The sequence below is a fragment of the Neolamprologus multifasciatus genome, chromosome 12, assembly GCF_963576455.1.
Source record: "Neolamprologus multifasciatus chromosome 12, fNeoMul1.2, whole genome shotgun sequence".
Classification (NCBI taxonomy): Eukaryota; Metazoa; Chordata; class Actinopteri; order Cichliformes; family Cichlidae; genus Neolamprologus; species Neolamprologus multifasciatus.
The window spans coordinates 13,455,293-13,482,451 of NC_140450.1; the positions used below are offsets into that span (position 1 = coordinate 13,455,293).

Here is a 27,159-nt window from a genome sequence, read left to right on the forward strand (position 1 = left end):
CTGACTTGTGCACTTTCCACCCTTCTTTCCCTTTTTCTTTCCATTTCTTCATGATTTCTCCTCGGCCGTCTCCTATATACACATATCTGATCTTATCTGGCTTCAAAAACCTAACCCTCTTTCTTATATTGTATTTCACAATCTTTTTCTTTTTTCATTATTCCATCAGGGCACCCTTTCGACTTTCTCATCTCCTATTTTTCCATTTCATTCTTCCAGAGGGCTCTCGTTCTTATTTTTTTTATTCTGTTGCTTCCTCCTTCATTTTTTTGCCCTTTACTTCTGCCAGAGTTGTAGGGAAAGCGGGGAGCAAGAGAGCTTGCCGGTTGGCTGGTTTCTTACTAAACACAAAGCTTTTTTTTCATTTGATCTTGTTATGCCTCCTTACTTTTTTTGTTTGTTTGTTTCTTTTTATTCATTCTTTTTTTTTTATTTATTTTTTAATCTTTTCTCATTTTGTTCAGTTGTGGCTATTTACCAGTAACTAAAAAAATAAATTAATACATATGGGTGACAAATTATTGGAAAGATCAATTTAAAGTTTGTCAGTGAGGTTTCACCACATGACCATGGCATGGACTAAAACCTCAGTATAACAGCTAATAGATCCTCTCATAGTAGGCACTGGGCCTTTAGGTTTTTCCTTTGATTTGTCCCAGATCTGCACATCAGCATGCATTTAATACACAGCAACACACAGAAAGAGAAAGAGGGAGGCTGGAATGAAGAATCCAAGCACACGCTATCTAAGTGCTGATTGACTATGCAAATATCCTGGTCCTCAACTAGTTGGAATACCTGTAAAAAAGAAGCAGGGAATAATAACCGACCATTCGCCTTAAAAAAAAAAGTACTCTGAAATGGCATTGGTCTGACATACCAGGTGCACTTTTAAATTGTCAATATTCTTTATATATCATTCATTATATGACTCTAGACACTACACTGAAAACCTTGCTATGCATCTCCAGGGTCTAAGTTGCTCTTTATATCCAACACAAGATGACCCACCTGGAAATCAAGATGAGCCGGTGTACTTTTAATGAGTACAACACAATTTGTTTTTATAGCCCACACCACTGTACTCAGTCAAGAAAAAAAACAAGTTTAACTAGTTTAACTAATTCCTTCTGGTATGAGCTTAATTACTGGCTTTAAAAGGGGCTATAAAACTACTGAAAATGTTAAAGTGCTGCAGTAGCACTGTGCTGTTGTTACAACTAGTAGAATATTAGCAAAGGTATAAACTGCTGGCGTAGCCACTACAGCTAAAACTCTCAGAACTACTTTGTGGTACAGTATAGACGCCCATGCTCTCGTGACTTCTACTGTAATACTTCAGGTATGAGTGCACACTCGTGTTTTATCACCACTCTTACAGTAGCTGTGGTTCACGAGCACATCTCAGTATACTGAATGGTACTTTGCTATTATTCAAGTAAACATGCAAGTATCCTAACTTGTCATTCATCAAAAATCATCTCAAGCCCTGCTGCTGACTGTCATTATTCATCAACAATTTAATATGCTGGCATTAACTTGAAAATGCAATATCCATCAATGGCAGAAGACACATTGCTCTTTGTTCCTTATCATTTTTTATGATCTAATTTTCTGCCTTATTGATTTCTCCTCTTGCTTCCTCCCTTACAGACACAGTGTCTTCGTCTTCCTCCAGTGCCACACAGAAGCAGAGAGAAGTCAGACAACTTGTAAACCCGGATAAGGAGGCTGAAAGCACATCTAGCACTGACATATACGGGGTCATTTTTACAAGCAGTTTATACAATCTTCGGCCTTTGACCGCTTCTTTTTATTTCGTCTGTTCACCCGCTCGCAAATTGGATGGCAACTTTTAGATGTCCAGTCTGACAAAAAGCGGTTAAGAGTGTCAATCGCAGCAGTTTGGCATGTAAGTGTATCTGCATTTGTGTGAATGTGAAGTGTTTACGACGGCACATGCTGCTGTCATAAACATGAGAGGACTCACAAATGCCCCTTGGATTCTAAAGCACCCTATTCTGTGTGTGGATTTATAAGACACTGCTCCCTCTGGCTAACATTTTCCCATTTGGGTGTGTGAGGGAGAACAGGAGTGAGACAGTGAGTGAGAAAGAGAGGGAGGGAGATTTACACGTCTGCAGAGTAACAGGGTATCAAGCACTTAAGCTTGGGCATGGCCAGTGGAAGGGGCGAGGCCTTCACTCGTTAACTTTAATAAAACACTCCCCCCAGTCAATGCCCCACGCTGTAAAACTCCTGCATCTAACACTTTCCAGCTCCAGCTCTACTGTATATCTCCACACTTTTATTCCAAACACATATATTTACACACAGACACACACACCCTAATAATTTATATTCGCCGTGTTGTTCCACCCTTCACACAGTAATTTCCAGAATTTGGTCCAAGCATGAACCCCTGGATTTCAGCTTGTGTTTTATTGTACCACCATGACAAGTTTAATTTAGTGTTGCATGCACTTAAATATGTGAAAAAATAAACAAACCCTGCGATGCGATTGGCACAGATCAGACACTGGATTTTGAAAATATTTGACCCGATGTACTTCTGGTAAACGGAAAAAAGGGAAGGACAGGGAATAAAAAGTGAGGAAGGAAATAAAAAAAAACAAAGAAAGAGAGGGCCCCAAGGAGGAAGTCTATAATAAAATGTGGAGGTTAAGAATGAACTGAAAAATGGTAAATGGCCTGTATTTGTATAGCTCTTTACTAGTCCCTAAGAGAACACATCCAGTCACCCACCCATTCACACACTGGTGATGGCAAGCTACATTGTAGCCACAGCCACCCTGGGGTGCACTGACAGAGGCGAGGCTGTCGGACACAGGCGCCACCGGGCCCTCTGACCACCACCAGTAGGCAACGGGTCAAGTGTCTTGCCCAAGGACACAATGATCGAGACAGTCAGAGCCGGGGCTCTAACCGGCAACCCTCCAATTACAAGGCGAACTCCAACTCTTGAGCCACGATCACCCCACTAAGTGGTAAAGAAGTAAATGAACAGGTCTGAGACAGTTTTAAAGTTTCCTCCTATGTATATTTAGCAAGGTCAATTCTCAAATTATTAATTTAACTGCTTCATCACATGCATTCCTTTCCAGAAATAAACAGTACACCTGTACCTTTTATGTTGAAATTGATTAATTGGGATATATAAAAACCCAGTCCCTCTCCCAGCTGCTGAAGAAATCTACATGTCCACGATCCTGCTCTTCCTTTTCTGCTTAATGGAAACAGAAAAATATATATTTTTCACAATAATCTAATCTGAATTAAAACATTAATCTTGAGTATGTCAAGGGAGACGGTGTTCCAGTAAATCTTAATCACCCTGCCTCCATAAACATGATTGATGTGGGCATCTGAAATATTCAACTAATCAACGACGAGAACACTCGTGGTGGCTCAGGACTGCACTTAGCGCATCCTAACTACTAATGAGTCAACCAACTGAAAAACACAGTTAAGGGATAAAGTCTGACGTTTTAAAAAGCATCTGAATGATATATCACCTGAAATGATTTTTAATTGGAATTTATAATTGATGATCTTTAAAAAGTGGATGTTTATTAAATGATTAATAAATACAAACATTTTCTTAGATGTGATCTTTTATCAAAATTATCTGAAGAAAGTAAAACACATTGCAACATTTTCAGCATCCCTATTTTTAAAAAAATGTGAACTACCTAAGACTACTTACTTCTTAAACAGATGTTAATCATTTAATCAGATAAGAGACTGTGCTTCATGAAGTTTAATATATGGAGATACACGCGTTCACATGCAGACGTGCTGAGTGATGTGGGGGGGATAGCTGATTAATAAGTTGGGATGCGATGCAATCTCCATCTTTATTAAGATGTTGAAAGACACTGAAGACATTGAACCACACACACTCGCAGTCACACACCTGACATGGGGGAATTTGCTGTATAAATGGCCACACACAAATGTCAGCATTAGGAAAGCTGAGAGGATTTACATTTTGTGGTATTGTGGCGAATTAATAAGCAAACAGGAACAAAATGATAATTGTGCACAAACGAGCAGTTAAAAGTACTAAAAATAACTGGAAAAGTTGATATGTACAGTAGGGAGTTGTGGAGTGTGAGGGAGAAGTTGGAGGAAAGGACTGTTTTTGGCCCGAGAATAATGAACAAAATGAGTGCAGATGGAAGAGGCAGATGGTTTCATTTGTGATGGGCAGCCCAGGGCTGCCATGGTGCTTGGTGGGTAATGGATATTACTCCATGGAGCCCATGGTCCTTCCTGAGGATTGTGGCATGATGTCAGTCACATGCTGATAAAGGACTGGTTCAGCATGTGATCTTCTAATTGTCTAGGTTAGGATTCAGTGAGAGTAATTTGATCCTTCTTCTAAGTCTGAAGAGCCCAACCTGCTTCCCTGCACTGAAGAATTCATGTCTGATTGAATAACATGCTTTTTTCTGTTTGTCTTTGAAAGTACAAAGACCTACATGTCTTTAATTTATTTGACTACCTATCTAAGCTGCCTTTAAGTTAATCAGTGTACAAGTGTATTTCTTGTCACTGACTAATATGTGTAAGAGCTGAAAAATGGGTCCCAGTGAGTAAACCTCTCAAGGTCTAGCGTCTTTTTAATGCAATTTAAGTCTTCTTGTGGCATAACTCTGATAAGAGAGATGGGAAAACTGCAACAATAACAGGAAACACAAGGAAATAACTGTACGTCTTAGTGCTGGCCAAGACAAACAAGCACGATCAGTACTCCAAGAAACTTGGATAAATGGGCAAAATTAGAAGACAGATGTGCACAAGATAAGGTCAGGCAGATTTTATTTTTTCTTCCTCTTGAAACAGAACTGATGTTTGTGTGAGAAAATTGTCTTGGTATCTTATTCTAGAAGTATACGTGGCATTAGACTACCCAAATCCCTTAACTGAAAGCTCCGATAAACTGTCCTTGGTACAAGAGGAAACTAAACCCATTCATCACTTTTGTAAATGGCATGACAGGACAGTGAAAACAGAGCAACAAAAAATCTCAAAAGGAGGGTGATTGTGTATTCAAGGCAAGGTTAGAATTATCTTCATCCCCAAATCGCAAGATTATCAGGCCACATCTGTTGGCTATTGACTGGCTGCATATGTTCTAATCATGATGTGAAGAGTAATTACCATTATGGAGCTTTGTGAATGTGTGAAGGAAAGACAGCAAGGTTCCACATTCCACAGGGCCAGTTGAAAGAGCTAAGAGTGACAGATCTTTGGAAATGTCGCCCCAAAAATGTCTCGTGATGCCCACATAATAAGAAACAGAAGGAATGGTTTTGTGTGTTTCTGTCTTGGAGTGTTTGGAAGAGAGCTACGGACTGAGTGGAGAGTTAAGGCTGCTGAGATGTGTTGTTTACATTGTGTTTAGTGTTTTGATTGTGTGTGTGTGTGTGTGTGTGTGTGTGTGTGTGTGTGTGTGTGTGTGCAGTGTGTGTGTGGGCGCAGGTTTTTGTCAATTTCAAGGTATCATATTTGAAAGCAGAGCACATAAACAAGTTTTTATGATTTATGATTTTGCACAAATCTCCTCTCCTCTCCTTTCCTCTCCTCTTCTTGCCTCTTAGATGGACAACCCTGCAATTTGACTTAATCCATATTGACTGCTCTTCAATGACCTCACTCCATAGGGTCCAGCACTGAGGATTTACTCTGAGAAAACCAATCTAAACAACCTGATTTCACTTCTTTTCCTCAGTATGACTGTGTGTGCAAAGCTGAGAAAGACATTGAGGTAGAAACAGTAGATGTAGAAAATGTGGCGGAGCTCCCTATTTGTACCTAAGTAAAGCTTTTTGCTGTCATGTCTTTAACATGATGAATGGGACAAAGATGTAAAGCCAGAGATAAAACAAAGCCCCAGTGACTCCGTGGGAGCCCCACAGCCAAGCCATAAAATCCTTCTCTCTTTTCATAACCAGTCGTTAGCTCCATACATGCAGGCTTGTCTATACATATATTTTAACAGCAGGTTCAACGGCGGAAGGGGTGGGTGGGTTATAATTAGAGATGGACCAATCAGATATTACGTATCGGTGTCGGTCCGATACTGACGTAAATTACTGGATCGGATATCGGAGAGAAATAAAAAATGTAATCCGATCCATTAAATATCAAAAAAGCACCTCACAAAACTTGCGACATGGCGTAACTCGGCTCATAACCATAGCATGTTGGAAGAGTGTGCCTCCTGTGATAGAGCAGCTGTGTGTATTTGTAGCCTTGCTACCAAACCTGCATTTCATCTCCGAGAAAGTTATCCCAGAGAGAAGTAAAGCAAGTGTGTAAGTTTGTAAAGCATTCCCACGTTAAGCTTAACAACCGATATATGGAGCGACTGCCTCTTCTCTCTCCCTCCCTCTCCTGCTGCTACTTCAATCATGAAACTGATCAATGATCAGCTGATCGGCTTTTCTGTTGCGATTCAGTCTCTCTTCTTTGTTTTTGGCCCACTTCACGCCAGAAAGAGGAAACCAGCGGCTGAACAACAGCGGCATGTTTAACCTTGATAAGCTGTTGTTAGAATTTATTTAATATTACTTTCTACACCAGGATCCTTTTCTAAGCAGCAGACGGCTGGTAACTGTTCAGGGGCGGATCTAGCAAAGTTTAGCCAGGGGGGCCGATAGGGCATTAACAGGGAAAAGGGGGGCAAAAAGAAATACTTTTATTTCTTATTCTCATTTAAAATGTCTCGCTTTAAGAAATAATTATCTGAATCTTACACCCAAAGTTTTAATCTGATGTAAAATGTATAGAAGTCCATTACTGTATAACTAACTATAACTATAAGTAACTATTAAGTCTAATATACCCTAGTAAGCTATAGTACTTTTTCCTTTGGGAAGGTACCATCTGTGCAGTCTGCAATTCTGTTGAAGAAATATGTTGAATCTATTTAATTATTCTTGAAAAATTATTTATTTCTGTGCATTTTTTTCCACACTGCATCAAATTAAAGTTGATTACGTCAATTAAGCATCATGAGGTGGGGGTGGTTCCCTATTTTTTTTTGCTGGGAGCTTGCGACCCTATTAGTTAGGTTGCTTAATATTTATGTTAAGTACTCTTTAAAATACCAGAATAGGGAGGATGGAGTAGGTTTAAGTTTATTAGATTGATCAGATTGATTCTTCTTCCTGCTCCTTTTCACACATGGTTGCAGTGCTTTACTGAAAGAAAGTGTGGTTTGTTTGTCTGAAAGAGCTAACTGTGGAAACTGTTGTACCAAGTGTGAAATGAATAAATAAATGAAAAAAATGAAATGAAATCAGTTTTGCTGAACTATGAAATATTTTGGGTGCAGTGTATTTTTTACATACAGGTATAACAGAATAGCTTTAGTTTTGTTGTTTATTAGTGATGTGCGGATCGATCCTGAAATATCGATTCCTCCGATACCAGTCATTTATATTCTAGAATCGATTCTCACATTAAAATATTGATATTTTAGTAATTTAGGGTAAATTTATAGTTTATCATTAACAGGAACACAGTGGAAAGAAACTATAACATTCGGATTGTCTACATTCAAAGGAACTACTTCCTCTTCCGCCTTTCATAGTCATGTGCGAAATACAGCTGTATAAATGTCTCGCAGCCCCTTGGCGCGCGCACTCACGACAATGGCTGAGCGTAATTGTGCGGACGTATTTTACCTCCGCAAACAGCTGAGACGTGGTTTGCGATACATGTGGGAAAAAAGAGCTCCAAGAGCAAGGTGTTGTGGCCATACTTTCCCAACCTTGAGACCTCAGAATTAGGGAGACATTCAAAAGGGCTGTTGGGGGGGTGATAAATACATTTTACAGTGTTTATTTATCGGATAAAATACGTTAAATGTCACCGTTATTATTGGCCGGCCCGGAAACAGCGGGGGTGTCCAAATTCAGAGGCTGCTTCCACCTGAGGACCCGGCCTTCGGAGCTCCCTCGGTGGAGTGAAACTGCTATGATGAACTCTGCATTATTAAGTGATAAGAACAAGTAATCTGATGTCCTGTAATCATTATGACTATTCACTATTGTTATCACTATCACTATTGTTTATTTAAACTTGAGTATGAACTTATACAAAATGTAGCAAGATATAAAAAAACAGTTTTATTGATTAAAAAACACTATATAGGATTCATATCGGTATCCAAATTTATGATATCGGTATCGGTATCGGACATAAAAAAGTGGTATGTGCCATCTCTAGTTATAATGTCAGCTGCATACAGACAAACGACACACACACACACACACACACACACACACACACACACACACACACACACACACACACACACACACACAGAAAAAGAGACTTGTAAAGATAAAGTGTTACCTTGCTCACATACTAATTGTTTCTCACCTACACTGATTCTCCTCAGTATATATGTTGTCCGTGAGCACGTGGTGCACACACTTGCCCATTTCTGCATCAGTGTAATTTGGGATACGTACATATAAAGGAACACATCTGTGTGTGTGTGCGTGTGCTGATTACGTTTGAGTGTGCGTTCGTAGCATTTCTTGTGTATAAGTTGTACCACCAGCTGGGTCAATTTCTGTCTCTTTGCTTAATTAATGGTTTGCCTCTGGCTCCACTGTGCAGAAAGCTCCGCTCTGTCTGCTCCAGCAGCCTTCAGCACAATCTGTACTGTGTACACACAAACAATATATCCCTGTGATGTGTACACATACCCCAACAGGTGCATAGGCACCATGTAGAATGACTTGAAGAACAGCAGCAGTGAATCTCTCACGTTGCTTTCTACTGTTAAAAAAACGTAAAAGAAGAAAAGAAAAAAGAAAAACATTTGACTGCAACCTAAATTTATGGATTTTTTCTATGTGGGAAAGTACAGAATTGAGAAAACGTGTGATTTTTTTTCCTGTTTCATTCAAGCCTAGGTAAGAAATAGATGCCATTGTGAAAACTTTGTAAAAATTCAGAATTTAATGGCATTTTAAGGTCTTAGATCATATCCTTCCTTGTGACTGTTTTTCACAGACCCTCCCTCTTTATCTAACCTTTTGTCCTTATTTGTTGGCCTGCCAGAACAATGACCTCTCTACCCTCGTCAATCTGTCCTCTGGTATTCTCCCATAGCCCTGTGATGCGGATGCAGCCCTTGTCGGACTATTCACGCATTCTAACCTTGTAAGAAGCAGGCATCTGATTCACCACGACTGCAGAAAGCACCGGAGATCCCATTCAGGGTGGTTTGCTTTTTCCCATGCAGTGTTATTAAGATGCATATGTTTAATTTATGATCGGAAACTTTCAAAGGGGATCCGCTGTCTCAGAGTTGAGCTTTGTCCATATCTTCCATATATATTGCCTCATTCTCTGTCTCACTCCATTTTCTTATCCCCTTTATCTTGCAAGTGTTGTCATGCCATAGCAGACTCTTGAAGAGAGGATACCCACATGCATGGCAGCACACACACAACACACGCACATTCTTGTGTAACAAGTACTTGTGAGTGAAGTGAAGTGAACAGCCACACAAGGACTGCAGGACTCTCAGAGCACAGGGAGGAGAATCCACAGCTGATTCTAGTTAATACCAGAAAAACAACATTTGACGTGGCATGTCTGATGTGCCATTGTTTTACAGGCACAGAGAGCCAGTCTGAAATATATCCATTGTCAAATCTGTAATGGAACAGCCATAACTCTCTCTCAGGTTTGTCAGCCTGCAATCTGTCTGCACGGGTCTGGCCCGGGAAATAATAAGAGAAGAGCCAACAAAGTATAAAGCGAGAGATAACTGACGGTAATAGATTGAGGCAATATTGTAGCATAGGATTAGTGCTCAGCAATAATGAAAATGTATGTGTTTTAATAAAAGAAAATATCTCAGATAGGACAGAGGACAAAGTTCTTTGTCTGCAGAACAAACCTTCCAAATTAATTAAAAAAAAAAAAAAAAAAAATCAGATTCTGTGGCTTAAAGACTGTAACGTCAAATGGGTGTAAACTGAGCCTCGAGCACCTGCGACTATCCAAACTTGGGTAAAGGTTCACTCACAGGATAGCAGAACATCTTCATAATCGGCTTCAAGGTAAAAAGCTCCTGTAAGAACAATGCTGGAAAACTCTAGCATGGCTGTCAAACAACCAGTAAATTGTAAAAAAAAAAAAAGGAGGATATCTGAAATCCATGCTCTCATAAAATAAATTCAGAACCATAAAGAATGAAGTTGTTGTGGACATGTGCAGAGAAACTGGTGTGAGACACAGGTTCAGTTAGAGGGTGGAGACCATCTCAGAGTCACCCTGGTTGGTCCTGCACAAAAATTACAGGTCTTCTGATTTGTGGTAAATTTGGTTTGGCATGAGATTTAACCAAAGTGCTGCCATGTTGTTTCGACATAAAAACAACTGGCCCAAGTTGTAGGAGAGACTGTGGTGAACCAAACAAATGTGGACTGGCAAATAGTGGCTGATGAGAGAAGAAAAGTGACTTGCTTCTTTTGCTTTTAATTCTTAGAGGCAATAATAATACAAATTTATAGGGAAAATAAAGACAGACGCTTTTTTTAGCCGACCAAATTACAAACTTTGTCCTTTCTGTTTTTTTGGGCAAGGACACTTTCTTTATTTCAAAAATATCACGGCAGCAGCAGTCTGAATGATTAAAGGGTTTAAAAGTGGGTTTAAAAGTACTTTGGGTTGTGCGTAAGCAGAGCAGAATGCATGTGGGTGAATCATGACCCCATTACAGCATCATATATGTTGTTTTAAATTACCAATTACCACACAGCGTGTACTTCTGCCACAAATGTTAAAAAGTCACTGTGTGACTTGCATAATTAATCGTCTTGTTTCCTGCGGTAGGCAGTTCATCTCTCTCTCCTGAAGATCCGTTCTTTGGATCTGCCACTCTGCCCGCCCTCCCCTCTTCCTCACAGGGCCTCGAGGCCTGCAGTGGTGTGCAAATCCATTGGAGAGCTGTCACTGTTGCCTGTGTTCCTGCCTCACCAGTGGCAGGTGGTCCCATGTCCCGCCTGGGGCAAAGAAGTGAGAAAGGGAGGAAGAAGGAAAGACAGATGTTGAAAGAAAGGAGCGAAAGAGGCCAGTGAGCTATTGCTATAGCTATGAAAGTGTACTTTCTTAATGGGTGGCAGCTAGTGCGCAAGACACGCTTGTGCTCATTTATCTTTGAAAATGTTTCATCCATCTCCTTTCAACACAGCTTTTCCTTGAGACATTTGACTGACTGACATAAAGGTGAGGGATCTGTTTTGTTTCACTGCTGCTTATACATGACACATGCCACAGAGAAGGGCCGTGGGCTCATTTACTCATCATACGTGAATGGTACTTTTTCACCTTGAGGCAAACATGATGGGATACAAAACCTCTTCTATTTCATCCTGCATAAACTTGTAAACTACATGAAAAACCTGTGAGGTGACATTTATCATCTGGATTGTGACATATTGCTCTGTTTCCTGGTCTTTAAAATTATTACTATCATTTTCTTTCCGGATCATGAGAGGAAGGAGCAATATATGTAATTTAATGAGCCTTTGTCTCAGCCGGAGACATTACCTTGTCATCCAGATTCTTTGATGGAAACGTTAAATATCCTGTGCCCCCTGACCTCAGAAAAATGTCGCTGATGGACACCAGATGTGTCTTCAAGGAAGACCGCTCACCTTCATATGCATGCAGTATTTTGGAGTGCAATCTGTGACTTGTAATAAAGTGCACATTTCTCCAAATGTACCCTGTTTTTCTTTAACCCTTCTCCGTGTTACTGTTACATTTTCATTGGTCGTGTTATGTACACAGCCCATACAGAGCAGCACGATCCCACAACAACAACAAGCTTGTTATCAGTCACACCAAAGTGCTCTCTTACCAGTCCACCCATGGAGATGGTGGTGTTTAATGAGCCAAGGGAGAAAGGTAAAGATTCAAAACAGAGAAAAGCAGAGTTGCATTATCATCCCTGTTCCCCCAGGGGTGGATAATTAGCAGGCACCACTACTATTGATAACTGTCTCCGGAGTTGCCAGCTGCAGCAACACTTGAATCATTGCTTTGAACTATTGTTAAAGGAATCAGAAAAGATAAAAGGGAAACAAACTTTTGGTAATAGCTATATTAAATCAAAGGGGGCATTTCTATTTTGTTTTAAAAACTTTAATTTCCTGAATCATACGAGCAGAAGCCCGCGTAAACGCTCTATATTTGAACGCTTCTCAGTTTGCATTTGCGGAAAAGTCTAAAACCCTGTGATTATAGCATAACGGTCTGAATTTGAATCATATTTGAATCAAACTTTCATTCATGCTAGTGTTTAACTGAACAACAAATTAATTCAAAGCACATCATAACAGACTGTTTATGATGCAAATGATTTGGTTTGAAAGTTGCTGATTGGCACAGTGGCCCCTCAGGCAACAACATCCATTTCGGGGGCGGGTGAAAGACCTCTCTTTATCTGATGGCTCTCTCTCGCTCCCTTTCTTTATGCTAAAGCATCTCAATGGAAGCCAGACCGGCTTGGCCTCTCTGTCAGCAAATGCCACTGCTAATTATGACAGACTCCTTCTTCCCCAGCAAGTGAGCACTGGTGTTAGATCTGTTTTACTGAGCCCTACATATGAATTGGGATGCAAAGACTCCTATCCTCCTAGGGGGTGATGTATAAGGGTAGTTGCTCCAATATCCTGAGCTGCAGGGATATGTAGTGCTGACATGTTGGTATTAGTCAAATATGGTGTTTCTGTGTTCTGCTGACTGGCTGACCAGCAGGTCTGGAAGTCTGGTTGGTGGAGGAGTGACAATGATACTTATCACACAGGGATAATATTGTTTCATGTTCCATGCTGCACCTTTGAGAATGATTCTTATAAAAACCCATCAAAGGCTGTGCAAAATTTAACGGCTTGCTTTTCCAAATCAGAATATATTTTGTAGCACAAATGACAGACCCGACCACATGTTTGTGATTTAGGTGAAGTGTCCCTTAAATCCTTCCCATTTTGAACAATGCGTCAGCTTTCCTGGGTGCTCTCCTAACTTCAACTTGCTGCCATGAAGCCCGAGGACAACAAATACATATGCTCCTCTGGTACTAATCATTCTAATTAAAGTGTCACATTGTGGTAATGTAAGGCCTATGCTGTGATTAAATCAGAATGGCAGTGACACTATTTTTTCATGCTTAAAAAGTGCTGATCCTCTTTAAGCACGGCCGCGGCTTGGACTGCACATTGAATTTCTGGAAGTCACTGTGATTGATGTAACTTTCGGGAGTGACCTCACATTTCCCTGGACCAGGGACATTGAATGATTACATCATATTTAATAAAGAACTGAAAAGAAAATTGATGACATCACAACCCAGGTGTGATGAGTATCCCTCCTGAAACAGAAAGCCATAAGTCAAAGTGAGAGGCCAGAATTATACGCGGGTATGTTTTTATATGTAAAGAATTTAGGCTGACTGGAGTCATATTTTCTCATCATTTCTGCATCTGCATTATTTCAAACAGTGTTAACAGCCAATATGGTTCTTCTTTCTTATCAGGTAATTACACAAAACATTTTTTGTCATCAAATTAAGAAGAACACACACACTGGGTTTTTCCACCCCATAATTTCCAGAGGCTGAATTTTCTTGTTTCTGTGTCTGTGATTATGCATGTGATAATGTGTTTAGGTGTGCACAAGCATTCAAACATGAATCTGTTGGGCATGTTGTAATGGGTGCGTATGTGTGTCTGGCAGGTAATCCGATGCTAGTTTACCCTGAGCGCCTATGTATCCTTTATTCCTTCAATTATTCCCTCGATTAAAAAAGCAAAAGAAAAACAGGAGAAGGAAATGGTCTGTCTCAGTGACTGAGTGATGTCTGCGAGAATTAATGTGCTGTCAGGGGGATATGAAGCATTCTCACATTCCCACAGATAGCAAGGAAAATGCCACAATGGGGCCAAGAGTCACTAATAAATACACATAAAATGACAATATTTCATTGAGGTTTAATGCTTGTAATAGCAACTATGGAAAGAAAATGCACTGTAAATGAAAATGGATTACCTGTAGATGGGAATATTTTTGCATATGCAAAGTGCATAACAAGTGCCTACTCATAAATACCACGGGGCAAATCTTGTCAATAGCTTGACAGCGATACTGTTCGTAGCAATTGTATTTCTCATTATCAGGTATTCCTGTTGGGAGAAAATGATCTTAATTTGATCAGTGTCATAAGTCCTCTTGGATCTCAGCTTATCCTTTTATGTGTGGAATTACAAATGGCCCGATTATAAAACTTTCCACAATGGCAGGGAGAATTAGCAGGCTAAGCATACACTAATGCTATTGTACCCTCATCAATGATGTATAGCTGAGCTCGTAAGCGGTGGCCTTCTCCGCAGAGCAACACCCGCCAGAGAACGAGGCAGAAGGACAGACAGAAGCAGAGAAAGTACAGTTTGAAAAGCAGAATCAACTGGTATTAATAAGAGATTAATGTTCTTTGGCTTGAACTGACACGCTGCACTATTATTCTGCTCCTTTGCTTTGAACAAGTCTGGCTATTAGCTTTGTCCTGGGCCTATGAATCTATATTTCCTTTCAACAGAAGAGTCATAAAGGGACAGTGGAACATCAATTTCTTCCTGGGACTTCAAAGAGAGATGCGAGGCCCCATGGAGGCGAATGACTGCTGCATTGCACACTGTAGCCAGGGATATCAAAGACTTTTTTACATTCATTGCTGTAATGAAGGAGCACAGAGAGTACAAAAGAGGACTCAATAGTTGCCCACCCTCTCTCCTCCCAGCTTTTTGGTCATGATTGTATGTAAGTATTACTCAGAGTTGAGGATAGCCTCTCCAAATTGAGACCCTTATTGCAGAAGCCAGCTGAAGCACCATTCACATTAGGGTAGGGACAATGTGCTCATAATATCTATATCAGCGGTGTCCTGTCTTAATTCACTTTTATTACATCCATTCATAATGCTCTCATAATGATGAGATGGATCCCAGCCAAGGGATTTTCACAGTGTCACCTTTATTATCACATACTGTGATTCATCATTTGTTACTCTACAGGTCCCTGTAATGAGGATAAGTTAGACTTTTCCGAATTAAATCTAAGGATAAGATACCACCATGCTATGTATTCTTTATTATTAACTCCGGATCTCCCCTTTGGATGAAACAGTCTTAAGTATAACACATGGAAAGATTTTGGTTTAAAACAAGAAATAAAAAAGGAATACTAGCAATTCTTATCTTTATGTTTCACACACAGAATAGTTCACACTAGTCGACATGCTTTGAATGTATGCTGCACACATGCACACATTTGTCAGTGCATGCCATCAACAACATACTGCATTAAGAAACATAAAGAAACAAACTGCTCTGTTGTAGGCCAAATAAATATTTAAACCTGGGGATCACAGGGGACTGTTTGTGGTTTCCTTCTGTGCATGTGAGCGAGCCTTCGTTCATTTTTTTTTTTTGCAGGGAGAATGGGAGGAAAAAGAAAATGGATAGCGTTACTGTAAAGCCGCTGAAAAACTGGGAGTAGGTCAGACATAAAACAGCTGTTTTCACACTAGCGTCAGCTGATAATGTCCAGCTGAAGAACGAAGAATGTTCTTATTAATTCTTTATCAGATGACGGTATGTCCCAAACCCTTCGAGAAACAAACCTTTCTGGACATTCTCATTCATCTAAGAAAGTGCTTTCTTGGGAATATTTACTTAAGATAAGAAACGGGACTCACAGAGAAAAACTCTCTCTGTGACATATACTTTTTGGTTATGTTTATTGGTAATGTGAGCACTTTGACAGATCTGAAGGCAAAGACATTTACTCTGAGTGGTTAGAGAAGTTGTTTAGTGGATTATCATTTCAGCTTCACCCTCTTGAAGAATTTTTAGTATGGAGATTTATACCTTTTAATAGAGTTAGTTTTACTGATTAGCATATGTTAGTTTTATATAGAGAAACATCTGGCGTGACTACATCCAAACACATCTGCCTATCTTCAAATCTAGAAACCACATGGCCTGTAATCTCTCCCCACCAAAGAAACAAAGCAATTTTTTGAGAGATTAAACAAACAGGATATAGTGTATGTGCCTACTGGTGAACTTTTCCTTACCTATAAACATAACCAGGCTCTTTGTTTCCTTTGTTTTCAATCTTTCTGCCAAGCTAAGCTTACTGGCACAGTAGTAATATCTACTGACTGAACTCAACATCTAACTCTTGGCAAGCAAGCGAACAGGCGAATTTCCCACAATTGTTTTCTTTTGTGAAACTTTAAACCTGAATTTCAATCCTCTCCCCTGCATCGCTTCAACATTAAATATAACTTTTTACAGATCATTTCTACATAATACACATCCACTTTAAAGCAATTACTCAGGACTCAGACCTGGCAAATTGGAGAGCTGGTTGCTGTTTGAATCCACGGTGGAGCCTTAAAACAAAGAGGGGCTGTGCTTTTACTGTTTTCGTCCTGGAACGCCCTTGAACAGCTCAGTCAATCCCTCATTTAAAAAAAAAAAGAAACTAAATGTTTAAACGCTGCCTGAATAAAATGTCTTTCTAAAAAAAATGCTTTTAATATTTTAGCGTTTTACTTTGTTATTAATCACATTTTATATTATGCATATTTTATGCATTTGTGTTGCATTTTGGGTAAATTCTCTGGTTTAAACGGATGCTGTAAAACAAAAGCAATATTATTATTAATATTATTAGCATGTGGACATAATTCTGCCTTAGTTTCTTTTACCCATGACCATGATCTTTCCCAAGATGTCCCATGAAAATGTGGATCAGTAACAATAACATAAATGTCTTAACAGTGGCATGGATCTATTTTGCTGTGAGATATAATTTCTTGTCAAGATCCTCCCAAGCTCAATGCAACACTTTCTGTCCTTGTTTGAAACGGTGTCTTCCTAAGTATAACCCCCTCCCCCTGACATGCACACACTGTAAGTATATATACACTCAAAGGTTTTTCCTTATTCATCTCTGTTTCTTTTTCTTTGCACCAGCACAAACACAGACAAACCATCTCTAACGCAGACTCCTGCTCTCCCTCTATGAATAGGGGGACCTTGGCTGTCTCTATTGAAAAGCTCATTCCTCATTGAAAACGAAGCCCTTGTCCTTACATTGCTCTGCCTACCGCACTGATTGAGTACTAATGGCAACATCAGTCCCCATCTGGTGTCCATCATTTGGATTCAGGGCAGGGCTCGTCCCAGCAGATACATCCGATTAGTCCATCTCATCGATTTGTGCTGGCTCGTCATGACTTAGTCAACCCAAGGTGTCTCTTCTATGACATGCTGTCTCCTTGCGATTCAGTTTGCCAACACTCTAAGTGCATTGAGTGTGACAATAAAATCTTTAATCTAATATGCATCCTAAGGAGGGAGGTGGTAGAGAATTAAGAGAGAGTGAGGCAGCGGTACAGAGGAGGGAGGTAAGGCACTCGATAAGATATAATGTATCGTGTTACTGAAATGCAGGATACAGCCCTACAGATGGATAGATTTGCGATTTCAGGTGTAACACATGACGCTAAACGGTTTGTCAAATATTCTTCCTTGTTATCAAATCGTGAACATACACTGCAACAGAGTGCTTATTTTTCTTTTTAAGCTCTTTGTGGAAGATATCTTGAGAAGGTGAACTGAGATTATTATCTGCTGAAATAGACATTATTTTTTTTTCATCTATGCTCCAAAGAGGTCCAAATCCTATTTTCTCCCCGCATGTAACCCAACCCAATCGGTGTTTGCAGTTTGATGCACATGATAGCATGAATGGGGTTACAGGGCAAAACACATGCACGGTGCTCCCAGTAATGCTAACTGACAAGGATCCCATTGCCTGGGCTTGTGAGAAAGTATCATATTTATGGATGTGTGAGCTGTATATCAATGAGATATGAAACAGCACTGTTTGAATAGATCATTACACAGATCTCCAGTACAGTGCTTGATCTACTGTATTCCAATGCTGCTCGCTATCTCTGTAAACACGCAAAACATTATGGAAATGACATAGACTGTAACACATAGTGATGTAGTGTAAAAGTGTGGGAATATGTTGCAAAAATTTGATGATGGGGACGTGAACACATTTAGTTTATTATTACTCTTCTTATTTTTGTGTATTGGATGAAAAGCAAACATTATAACAGAATGGTGCCACTTTGACTGTGCCTCTTTGGTGGTTTAGGTTTATATCTCTTTTGATGATAGTGCATAAATAATTAATGAAATCTACATCTAATGGAGGATGCAATAAATCCTATTCAGAAAAAGAGAGTTGATTGTGCTGACAGTTTTAACTAATGCTTTGCTAGGCTTTGTTTCTTTTTAAAAATGTATTTATTCTAAGAACCCATGCACAGAATCGTCTTTGATTTTCATGTCTATAATTGCTTGTTGGCATGGCTGACCTTCCATGTTGACACCAACGAGCCACGTTCTCACCTCTTCCTCCCAACTTCTGCTTCTCTATAATTGTCCTGATAATAAATGAACAGTTGCATTGAAATAGGTATGATTCACCCACCCAGTCAGTCAGTCAGCCTTCCCATCTCACCCTGCAGTGACCCTGCCTGCTTGAGTGTTCAGATTACTGTATGTGAGAGGAGGAAAATCTCTGGCTTAAAGCCAAACACTTGTCATTTTGTAAGAATGACCATATATATATATATATATATATATATATATATATATATATATATATATATATATATATATATATACACATATGATAAAACCTTCAAGTAAAAAAGGGAGAATTACATGACACTGCAGTAAAATTTGAAAGTACTCTGCTCTGTAAAAATACACAATTCATAGGGGGCATTGGAGGATAATAAGAACATACAATGAGATGTTAGCAGCAAGTAAAAAAAATATGAGCATGCAAACTTTCATCCATTTAAAAAGAACACATGCATCACCTGGCCACTGGTTGTTTATGATGGTATTGTTTTCCTCCGCACTAATCAATCAAATAGGAAAATAAACCCCGCTTTTTGAAAATAGAGTTCAAGCCATCTTTGCACCGCTCGGCGGGAACATGTGGATGGAGGTGAGGGAGAAAATGGGCCTGCGTGAGAAGTAATCAACGCAGCCCACTATGATGGTGACAGCAGGTTAAGAAGGGGATGGGGAGAGACAGCTCTGTTCCTATGCCAGAGAAAATGAAAGCAGCTGGGGGTATACGATGTGCGCGCTAGTCAGTCAAACATGCTTGTTATCAACTTTTTTCCCCCTTTTTTTTTGGATGCTAGTGTGTATGTGTGCATGTGTGCGTGAGAGAGACGAGACACAGCAGGAGAGGAATGCAGTCATGGTTGTAAAGTGGGTGTGAAAACAGCCATGTTAAGTGACCTCCGGGTTGACCTACCCACCCCTCCTTCCCTAGTAGCTGATAATGTCCTCCCTTTGTGTGTGTGTGTGCGTGTTAAAAAAAAAAAAGGCTTGAAAAAAAGTGTGTATGTCATAACATTTTTCCAGGATTGTCTGGTGCTGATGTCTGTATGTGGTTGCAGAGTGAGTGTCCTGCCAGTGTGCATGTGCGCGCTGATAGATGTAAGTGAGTGGTCCTTAGTTTACACTAGTCCAAGAGAACAGGTCAAGAGAATTATCTTAAAATATTAGCTGCCCTCTTACCCTTTCCTCCCTTTTCTTGTCTTTCCACTCCCTTTTTTCCCCTCCCCTCCTGTTTTCTGAAAGGAACACAGCACCTGTTGCACTCACATAAAGTAGACATTTTTGGAATTTAGAGTGAAATGCCTTGATTTTCTTGACTTTATAACAGAGATATTGATGCACCAGGCAAGGTTTTATTTGAATTTACTATTTTTTATCAATAGGTTTATATTAGCTATTTGCTGACAGTGATATTAGAGATGTGGAAAATGTAAAAATGAAAACAACAGAAAACATAGCTATAAACTTTACTTACCTCTTTGTAATGATCACATTTATTGTTCATGCCTATTTTAATAAATGTTATTTTCTAGATTTACATTTTAAATCCCACTTATTTAAACTTGAATGTGCTGGTTGTTTTCACTGGAACTATTTTTCCACTTCCTCCACCTGCTCTCTCCCTTTCAAAATCATATCTGCTTTGTTTAATATCTCACTTATTTTTACATTTACACAAGATGGGCAAAGATTTTAGTCCTTAGAATTTATAGTATGTCTTCAACATTATTACTGTTATTTAAAAATCATTCCGAATGGCCACATCGGTGAAATTTCACCCCATAACTCTTGCCTCTATAGGCTGTTCATATTACACATTATTTTCGCTGCGGATGTCCCATCTGAGTTTAGGCCTACAGCTTATTTTCTAAAGTTTCATAAATCCTCCTTGTGAGCATTTGTCTGATTAAGTCGACGACAGACGCGCTTCCCCTGGCGCACTCGAGCTTGAATTTGTCCTTGGCTGAGTCGGCGACTCGCCACTGCGGGGCGTCTGGGCGCTGGAGCAGCTCCTCGAACCGCTCCAGTCCGCTCCCAGCAACAGGCTGTCCCGCTACATCTGCACGGGCAATGCGTGGTCATCATCTCTCAACACTGCGCTATCACACAGAAGGGCTGAGAAGTGTCGCTGCCCCCCTCCCCTAACTGTAGATTTGACCTTTGTGGAGGTAAAGTAGTTAAAATTAAATACAATATAAAAAATTATATTAAATATATTTTTTAAATTAGATTGATGAAAAAAATCAATGGGCAATGAAAGTACAAAGGAAAATAACATGTTAATATTAATTATCTTTTTCCTTATAAAATCTAATATATTTATGTATAAAAGTATTGTTATGTCAACATCTTGGCCATTACCTCGTTACAGGCTTCCTCTTGTTAATAGAAAAAAACCCAACTTAAATTGAAATGAGAGTGTAACTGGAACCCATGGTCTTCTTTGGTCCGCTGCGTCCGTTTGCATGTAATTAAATTGCGCCGAGCGCACTTATCAAGCGGAGCTGACAACGTAGTGTGGACAGAGTATCTAAAAGCGGTCACTGTCCCAGCTGTGCGCACCTCTTTCCATGTCCCCTTCCAGCTCTACCTTTCGGTAATTGAATTAGCTCGGTTTTAGGTGGGGGGAGGGGCTTGGCTTTGTTCGAGAGACGCCCATTCAAATAATTTCAAACCAATGGGACTATCCCCCGCTCCGTCGTAACCAAACCCACTCTCTCACTCGGCGTCTCAAGCTGCCTGCTTGTGCCCTCACCTTCCTGCGTGTCCCGGCGTTTGAAACCCAAACATAAGAAAAAGAGGAAGACTTCATAGCGCGCTCATGGGAGAACGCAGTATTTTTTTCATGCCTGCACGTCGCACGATGGCTTATATATGAGGAGGACAGTTTGGGATGCGACCATAAACAAGCGCCTCCACGGACAGAAGCGCATGAGAAAACACAACTCTGTCCTCCCCGACACCGAGAAGGACTCCTCCCCGCATCGGTCGTGTCACACCCGGTAAATCGCCGGGAAAGGATAACATTCTTTTTTTTCACGCTGGAAACGAAAGACCGTGCCCAGGTTTCCCCATTCATTTCTCAGTGACTGGCTGACTGTATGGCTTTAAAAAGTTGCCTGGAAAACATGGACATCTGACGTGCGCCTTACAGCGTCATTGGACACATTGATTCCCCCCTCTCTCTTTTTTTCTCCATCATATCTTGGGCTGGCTAATCCCCTGCGCTTTCGGTTTGGAGTAAAGAATAAGTGTTCAGCAGCTGTCATTTGCCCTGATACAGGCTACATCCAGTAGCTCCCTGCAGGAACACGATCACACCACAGAAGACACTGCCTGTTGTGCTGCGTATTGGTGCCTACATTTGCTGATCACTGTTTGTGCAGTAGATGGAGAGATATTTTGTCACCTTGATACGGATTTGTTAGAGTTGACAACCTTCACCAAATAAAGCTCATGATTCATCTGAACTTTCTCTCTGCGTCAGCGAGAAACGCGTTGCTTTTGTAACTTCACATTTCCTTCAACCCGAAGAAGTGTCATCCGAACTGTCATTAATGGTTTTCCCTTCGTTTTCTATGTTGTGCGCATTTGTATTTGTTTAGTATTCACAAACTGCGCCAGAAACACGCGGACACGTGTGAATGAGACTCATCACCTGTCCCGGTTGAAACGCCCGTGCAACTTGACTGACTAACCTACGCTGAAGAGGAATACGTGCCGAAGTTTGCTGTAGTGATGCTGCAATTGGAAATGGTTGTCTTCGTCTGCTTGGTGCTGTTGATGTGTGTATTTAGCCAGGAGCCAAGCTCCAAAGTGGTGGCCGACCGCTACGCTGTCTTCTGGAACCGAACCAACACCAAGTAAGTGGCTTCTCACCGGGCAGGTTTAACTACGGAGGGACGGCGAGGTTCCTTCTCTTATGTACGAACGACGGCTTTTCAGATTTGCCGGACCACATCAGTATTTATTCTCCGCAGTGAGGGCATAATGCCAGCATCTGTAGGTAAATGCTACAACCAATGACAGGAAAAACCCTCTGTCTTATTTTCAGCGCGAGGCTGCTCATAAAAAGCGTACCTGCCGAGAAACTATAGATTAAAACCGTGCGTAACAAGGCCCGGACATAACCTGTCAAGCCTAATGTTCCTTCGCTATACACGCTGTCAGTATCGTCCTGATAATGAAAGTAACCATTTACCCTCTTACAGACAGAGGGACTGTGCTATACAATCAGGATCATTATCTTATGTTCTTTCTCTCCTCGGTGGACTCAAGCTGTGCTTGACACGACCCCACCGGAGCCATTAACACCTGTATCTTATTAGTCTCAGCACAAATCCAAAAAACCCATTTACCTACAAAATATGGTAATTAATTTCCTCGCTTTTAGATTACATGTGTTGGCTTCATTCGGAAAACTCCAGTTATAGGAGTAACGCCACGAACAGGCCAAATGTCTCAGACCTGTGAACTACGGAGGAGGGCTTCTCTATGTCGCTTGTGCGTTTTGCGTTCAGGGCATTTATGGCTTCGTCACAATATAGAAACTCAAGATACTGATCGTAGGCACAGATAGCCTATATGTCAGTCAGGATTAAAGAATCAAATTTTCATATTTCAGGACAGTTACCATAATGTAATCTAGACGCATTCGGCGATATCAACACAACTAAAAATACCTAAAGGAGTGCTTCATAAGTACAGAGTAACCACAGCAAAAAAAAAAAGAAGAAAATGACAGAAAATGTCAAACTCACATTTGAATAATAAAAACACGCAGTAGATTAAATCCGAAGTGACGTTATCGCCAGTTTTGAGAGTTTTAATTGGTCAAGTTTTATTTTTTTCTTCTTTAAGTTGCTCCTTGTTAAATTTGTTCTCGGATCACCTTTAAGGGTTGCTGGAAAATTAAGCAAAATGTTATCAATGTTTCTTTAGTTCATACATTTAACACTCAATGTGAAATATAGTTTGTAAAATTACATTTGTGCAGCATTGAACTGTAGCATGTGTGGACTTATTATAGTGAAGCAGTAAATGAAGCATGTCGAAATTAAGCAGCGTTTTTCAAGCTTTTAAAGAAACTAATAACAGATGTTTTGCTAAAATTAAATACAAGAATACTAATTAACTGTGTCATCTGTGAAAGGTTTAATATGCCTTAGTAAAGAGATGGCTGGTTAGTGTGAAAACCAATAATTTGTCTTCTTAAAATATTGTTCTTCTTTGTTATTCTGAAAGAGACAAAGTTTTTCTTGAAATTTATTTATTTATTTTTTACTTTTTTCATAGATGTGAAGATAAGTTGTTACTTTAGAGTTTAGAGGATATCTATCTTGTCAAAAAAAAATGGAACAGTTAATGTAACTGTGAAAAGAGGCGCTTTTCACTTTTTATTTTAGGAAAATAAAGATACTTTTGTGTTCAACATAATTAGATTCACCAAAACTCAGTTTGTAACTGAGAACGTAGATCATTCACACTCGGCAACTTCAGCAAAGCAAAATAAAAGTTTGTGAGAAGTGCTGCAGTCCTTGAGACTGAAACTTCAACAGCGTTGAGTTAACCTCAGTGTACATTGTGGACATTCGTTGAGACAGCATTTCCCACTAAAAGTCCCTTATGGAGTTAAACTGTACAGCCTTGTCTCAGGCTTATTAAGTCTAAATGCTGCTGGTTGAGTTTACAGAGAGATTTCACTGAGCTGCCAATGGCACTTAGTATTTGTTGAATAAAATGCTTAACACAAAGCCATTAATAGCATATGCTGAATTTGTTGCACAACTATTTACGTTCAGTTTGAAATTTGGGAAAACATGATTTATTGCTTGAAACAATTAGTGGTCAGGGTTACAGACGGAGGGCTGACTGTAAGCTTTCTCCTGAAGTCGGGGCCAGTCTAGCGGGGTGTGTAGATTCTCGGCCTGATATACCGTAGACCGTGACTGCTGTGGTCTTACTCCCTACTCCAGCTTACCCTGACTGTTTATTTATGGAGCGCTTTCTTCAGTAGAGGCAAACACAATTTTAAGTTAAGGTTTGAGTTAAAGATTTTTGCTGTTGATAGACACACTTTCATTAGTCTGCACATTTTTTCCCCCAACAAAACAGTTTTGACTTGACTTGCCGCTCTGTTAACTTGATATCTTCCAGATGTGCTGACAAGTTTCAGTAAAGAAAAAAACAACAAAAAACAAAGTACGGTTTGAAGAAAAATTGAAATATAAGTACATCTACGTTTGATCTTTGATCTGACATAGGAACGCGGAAAAAAGAAACGGTGAGAGTGTAAAATACGGTTGTAGTGATCCGTGTTGCACTTTTACTGTCTTTGAGTCTGCTGTAAAATCACAGAAACAGATAGTTTCTTGCATCTCATCTGTTTCTGAGGCTCTTAGTTGCCTGAGGAAAGAAAACAGGTTTTCATGCTAACACCAGTCACTCTGTTCTACTTACTCCAAATAGAGTTTGCTTGACTCTCACCCCTGCAGGTCTGAGGCAGGAAGCCAGAAAGGTAATGTTAAAAAGCAGTGAAGAAAAGGAGAGAGGCAGAGATGGCAAACGTGTGTTATTGATGACTCTGTTAATAAATATTGAGTCCCTTTCCTCATGCATTACTGTAGAAAGCTGGTGTGGCATGGTAGTGGAACTTGTGTGCGTCTGCCTTTTGTTCTGAGGCTTCACAGTCGCACTGAAAGAATTTACAGCGTCCCTGATCACAAACAGACTCATTCGTACGTTACTTTCCAATTGATTTACTGCTATCATCATGTAATTCATCAGAAATGTTATTAGAAGAGTTAATTCCATGTTTTTTCCCCCTATGTTTGAATCAGCTCATATTCTTAGTTGCTGGTATCTGACCACAATCATTCAGGGCTTGTTTTACTACCTAGAGAAAAAGCCATTTGTCGACACTCCTTTTTTGCTCCGTGTGAAACTGCAGCTTCCTCGAACTTGAAAATTGCCCAAGAGATATGATCCATCACACTAACGCTGCTCTTTGAGTTGGGTTTTGTCGTAAAACCTCTTTTGCTTTTAATTCATTTAACCAAATTGGATGTTTCACATCAGTGTGCGCAATGTGCTGTGCTCTGCTTGCTTACTTAATCACCTGAAATGCACAGAAATAATTCTTCTAGAGAAAGCTTCTGTATGGAAATGCCAGGTGAAACAGCTTGACTCGTAAACTTTGCTACATCTGTTTCTATCCAACATCAATCAGCCTGAAACTGTCCGCAGGAACGTAAACATGAATTTGTCTGATTTCAAGTGTCATGCCGTGCTAAATGATTTGAGAAAGTCTGAAGTCGATGTAAACGGAAAAAGTGAAAGGGCTCAAAGTTTAAACAGTGAGCTATGCTTTAGTTTCACTCGCTGATATACAAAGCACACTGCGGTAGATCTGCTTACAGACCGTCAGTAACGTAGAACCGGGAACCTCAGATTGGAAGTTTTTGTGTTTGGAATAAAACGGTCTGCTTTTTTTCCCCGTTTTTTTTTTTTTAAGTTTGCATTTTCTTTAAAAGTTTTCTCATTCAAAATTATAACTGAATTACACATTATTGTGAAATGCTATTTGTGCTCGCCGTGCCACAGTAATTTCTGCTGGGTGTTTGTGTTGTTCCTGATCTGGGTGCAGGCTGAGGGGGGTTTCCTTGCCGTTTTGTTGGCTTGGTTCCATCGTTGTCTCTCACGGCCACAGCATGAGACCAGAAACTTGCTAACTGCATTGTTTTTCTGAATAGCACCTTTATCTTTTAATCTCCCTCTCTCTCTGTGGGACATCTAAACTTTCCCTTTTAGTTTTCTCTTTGATAGTTACTCATAAGAATTTAATTTGGAATATTAGCGTTTTTGAGGATGTTTGGAGAAATCCAGGATGAAACCCTAAAGTTTTATCTGAAAGACTTCCATTAGTTTGAAATAACACTTCTCTCTGTGGAATCTGTCCCTCTGCTATCTCACTAACTGTCTTTGCTTGCGAGCATTTATTCCAATAAGGGACAGACAGTGACTCTAATGATGCCTCAGCTGTAATAGCGAAGAGATGGCTTTCTCTTCCATGCTCCCCCTTCGTCCTTTCTTCTTCCCCATATCCCTCCTTGCCTTGATCCCGTGCTGCCTCTCTGCTCTCTCCGTCTCTTTCGCTCTCTCCTTCCTTCCCTTTCTCCCGCTCTCTTTTTGTCTCTTCTTGCCAGGCGCAGAAAATGAATGAATACAATTAGATATTTTCAGAGTCCCTCCACGGTTGATGGTGGAGAAAGACGCGCAGAGGTCAGGCACACTCTGAGAGGAGCTCAGGGAGAGGTCACACACATACGGAGAGGAATAACGAAGCAGAAAGTTGGCTTGCAACAGACAAAGTAGTAACTGCAACTCTCCTTGAAGTGGAAGGTGTTATTAACATAAACAGTTTGATGCGGTTGTGGTCATGCAAATTGCTCAAGGTGATTTGTATTTTGCTGCATAATTTGTAGCTCAACTAATGAAATTTTCTAACAAGCTGCTTTAGACCTGTATATAGTAGTGTTGCTCCTAGTATTAGCTTGCTTTTGTTGCTGTCTTGATTGGCTCATCTTTG

At 40.1% G+C, this 27,159-nt stretch overlaps 1 protein-coding gene across 2 annotated transcripts in view; it reads left to right on the forward strand.

Moving 5' to 3' along the window:
- The first annotated feature begins 21,266 nt into the window (after nucleotides 1-21,266).
- Nucleotides 21,267-27,159, forward strand: part of efna5b (ephrin-A5b) — a 103,825-nt gene continuing 97,932 nt past the window's right edge. Inside the window, exon 1 of one of the 2 annotated variants that reach the window (XM_085179546.1) lies at nucleotides 21,267-22,435. In XM_085179546.1, the coding sequence (XP_085035672.1) occupies nucleotides 22,311-22,435 (125 nt within the window). In that variant the 5' untranslated portion in view covers nucleotides 21,267-22,310. The remainder of the gene's footprint in view (nucleotides 22,436-27,159) is intronic. The other variant, XM_085179545.1, reaches the window with a different exon arrangement.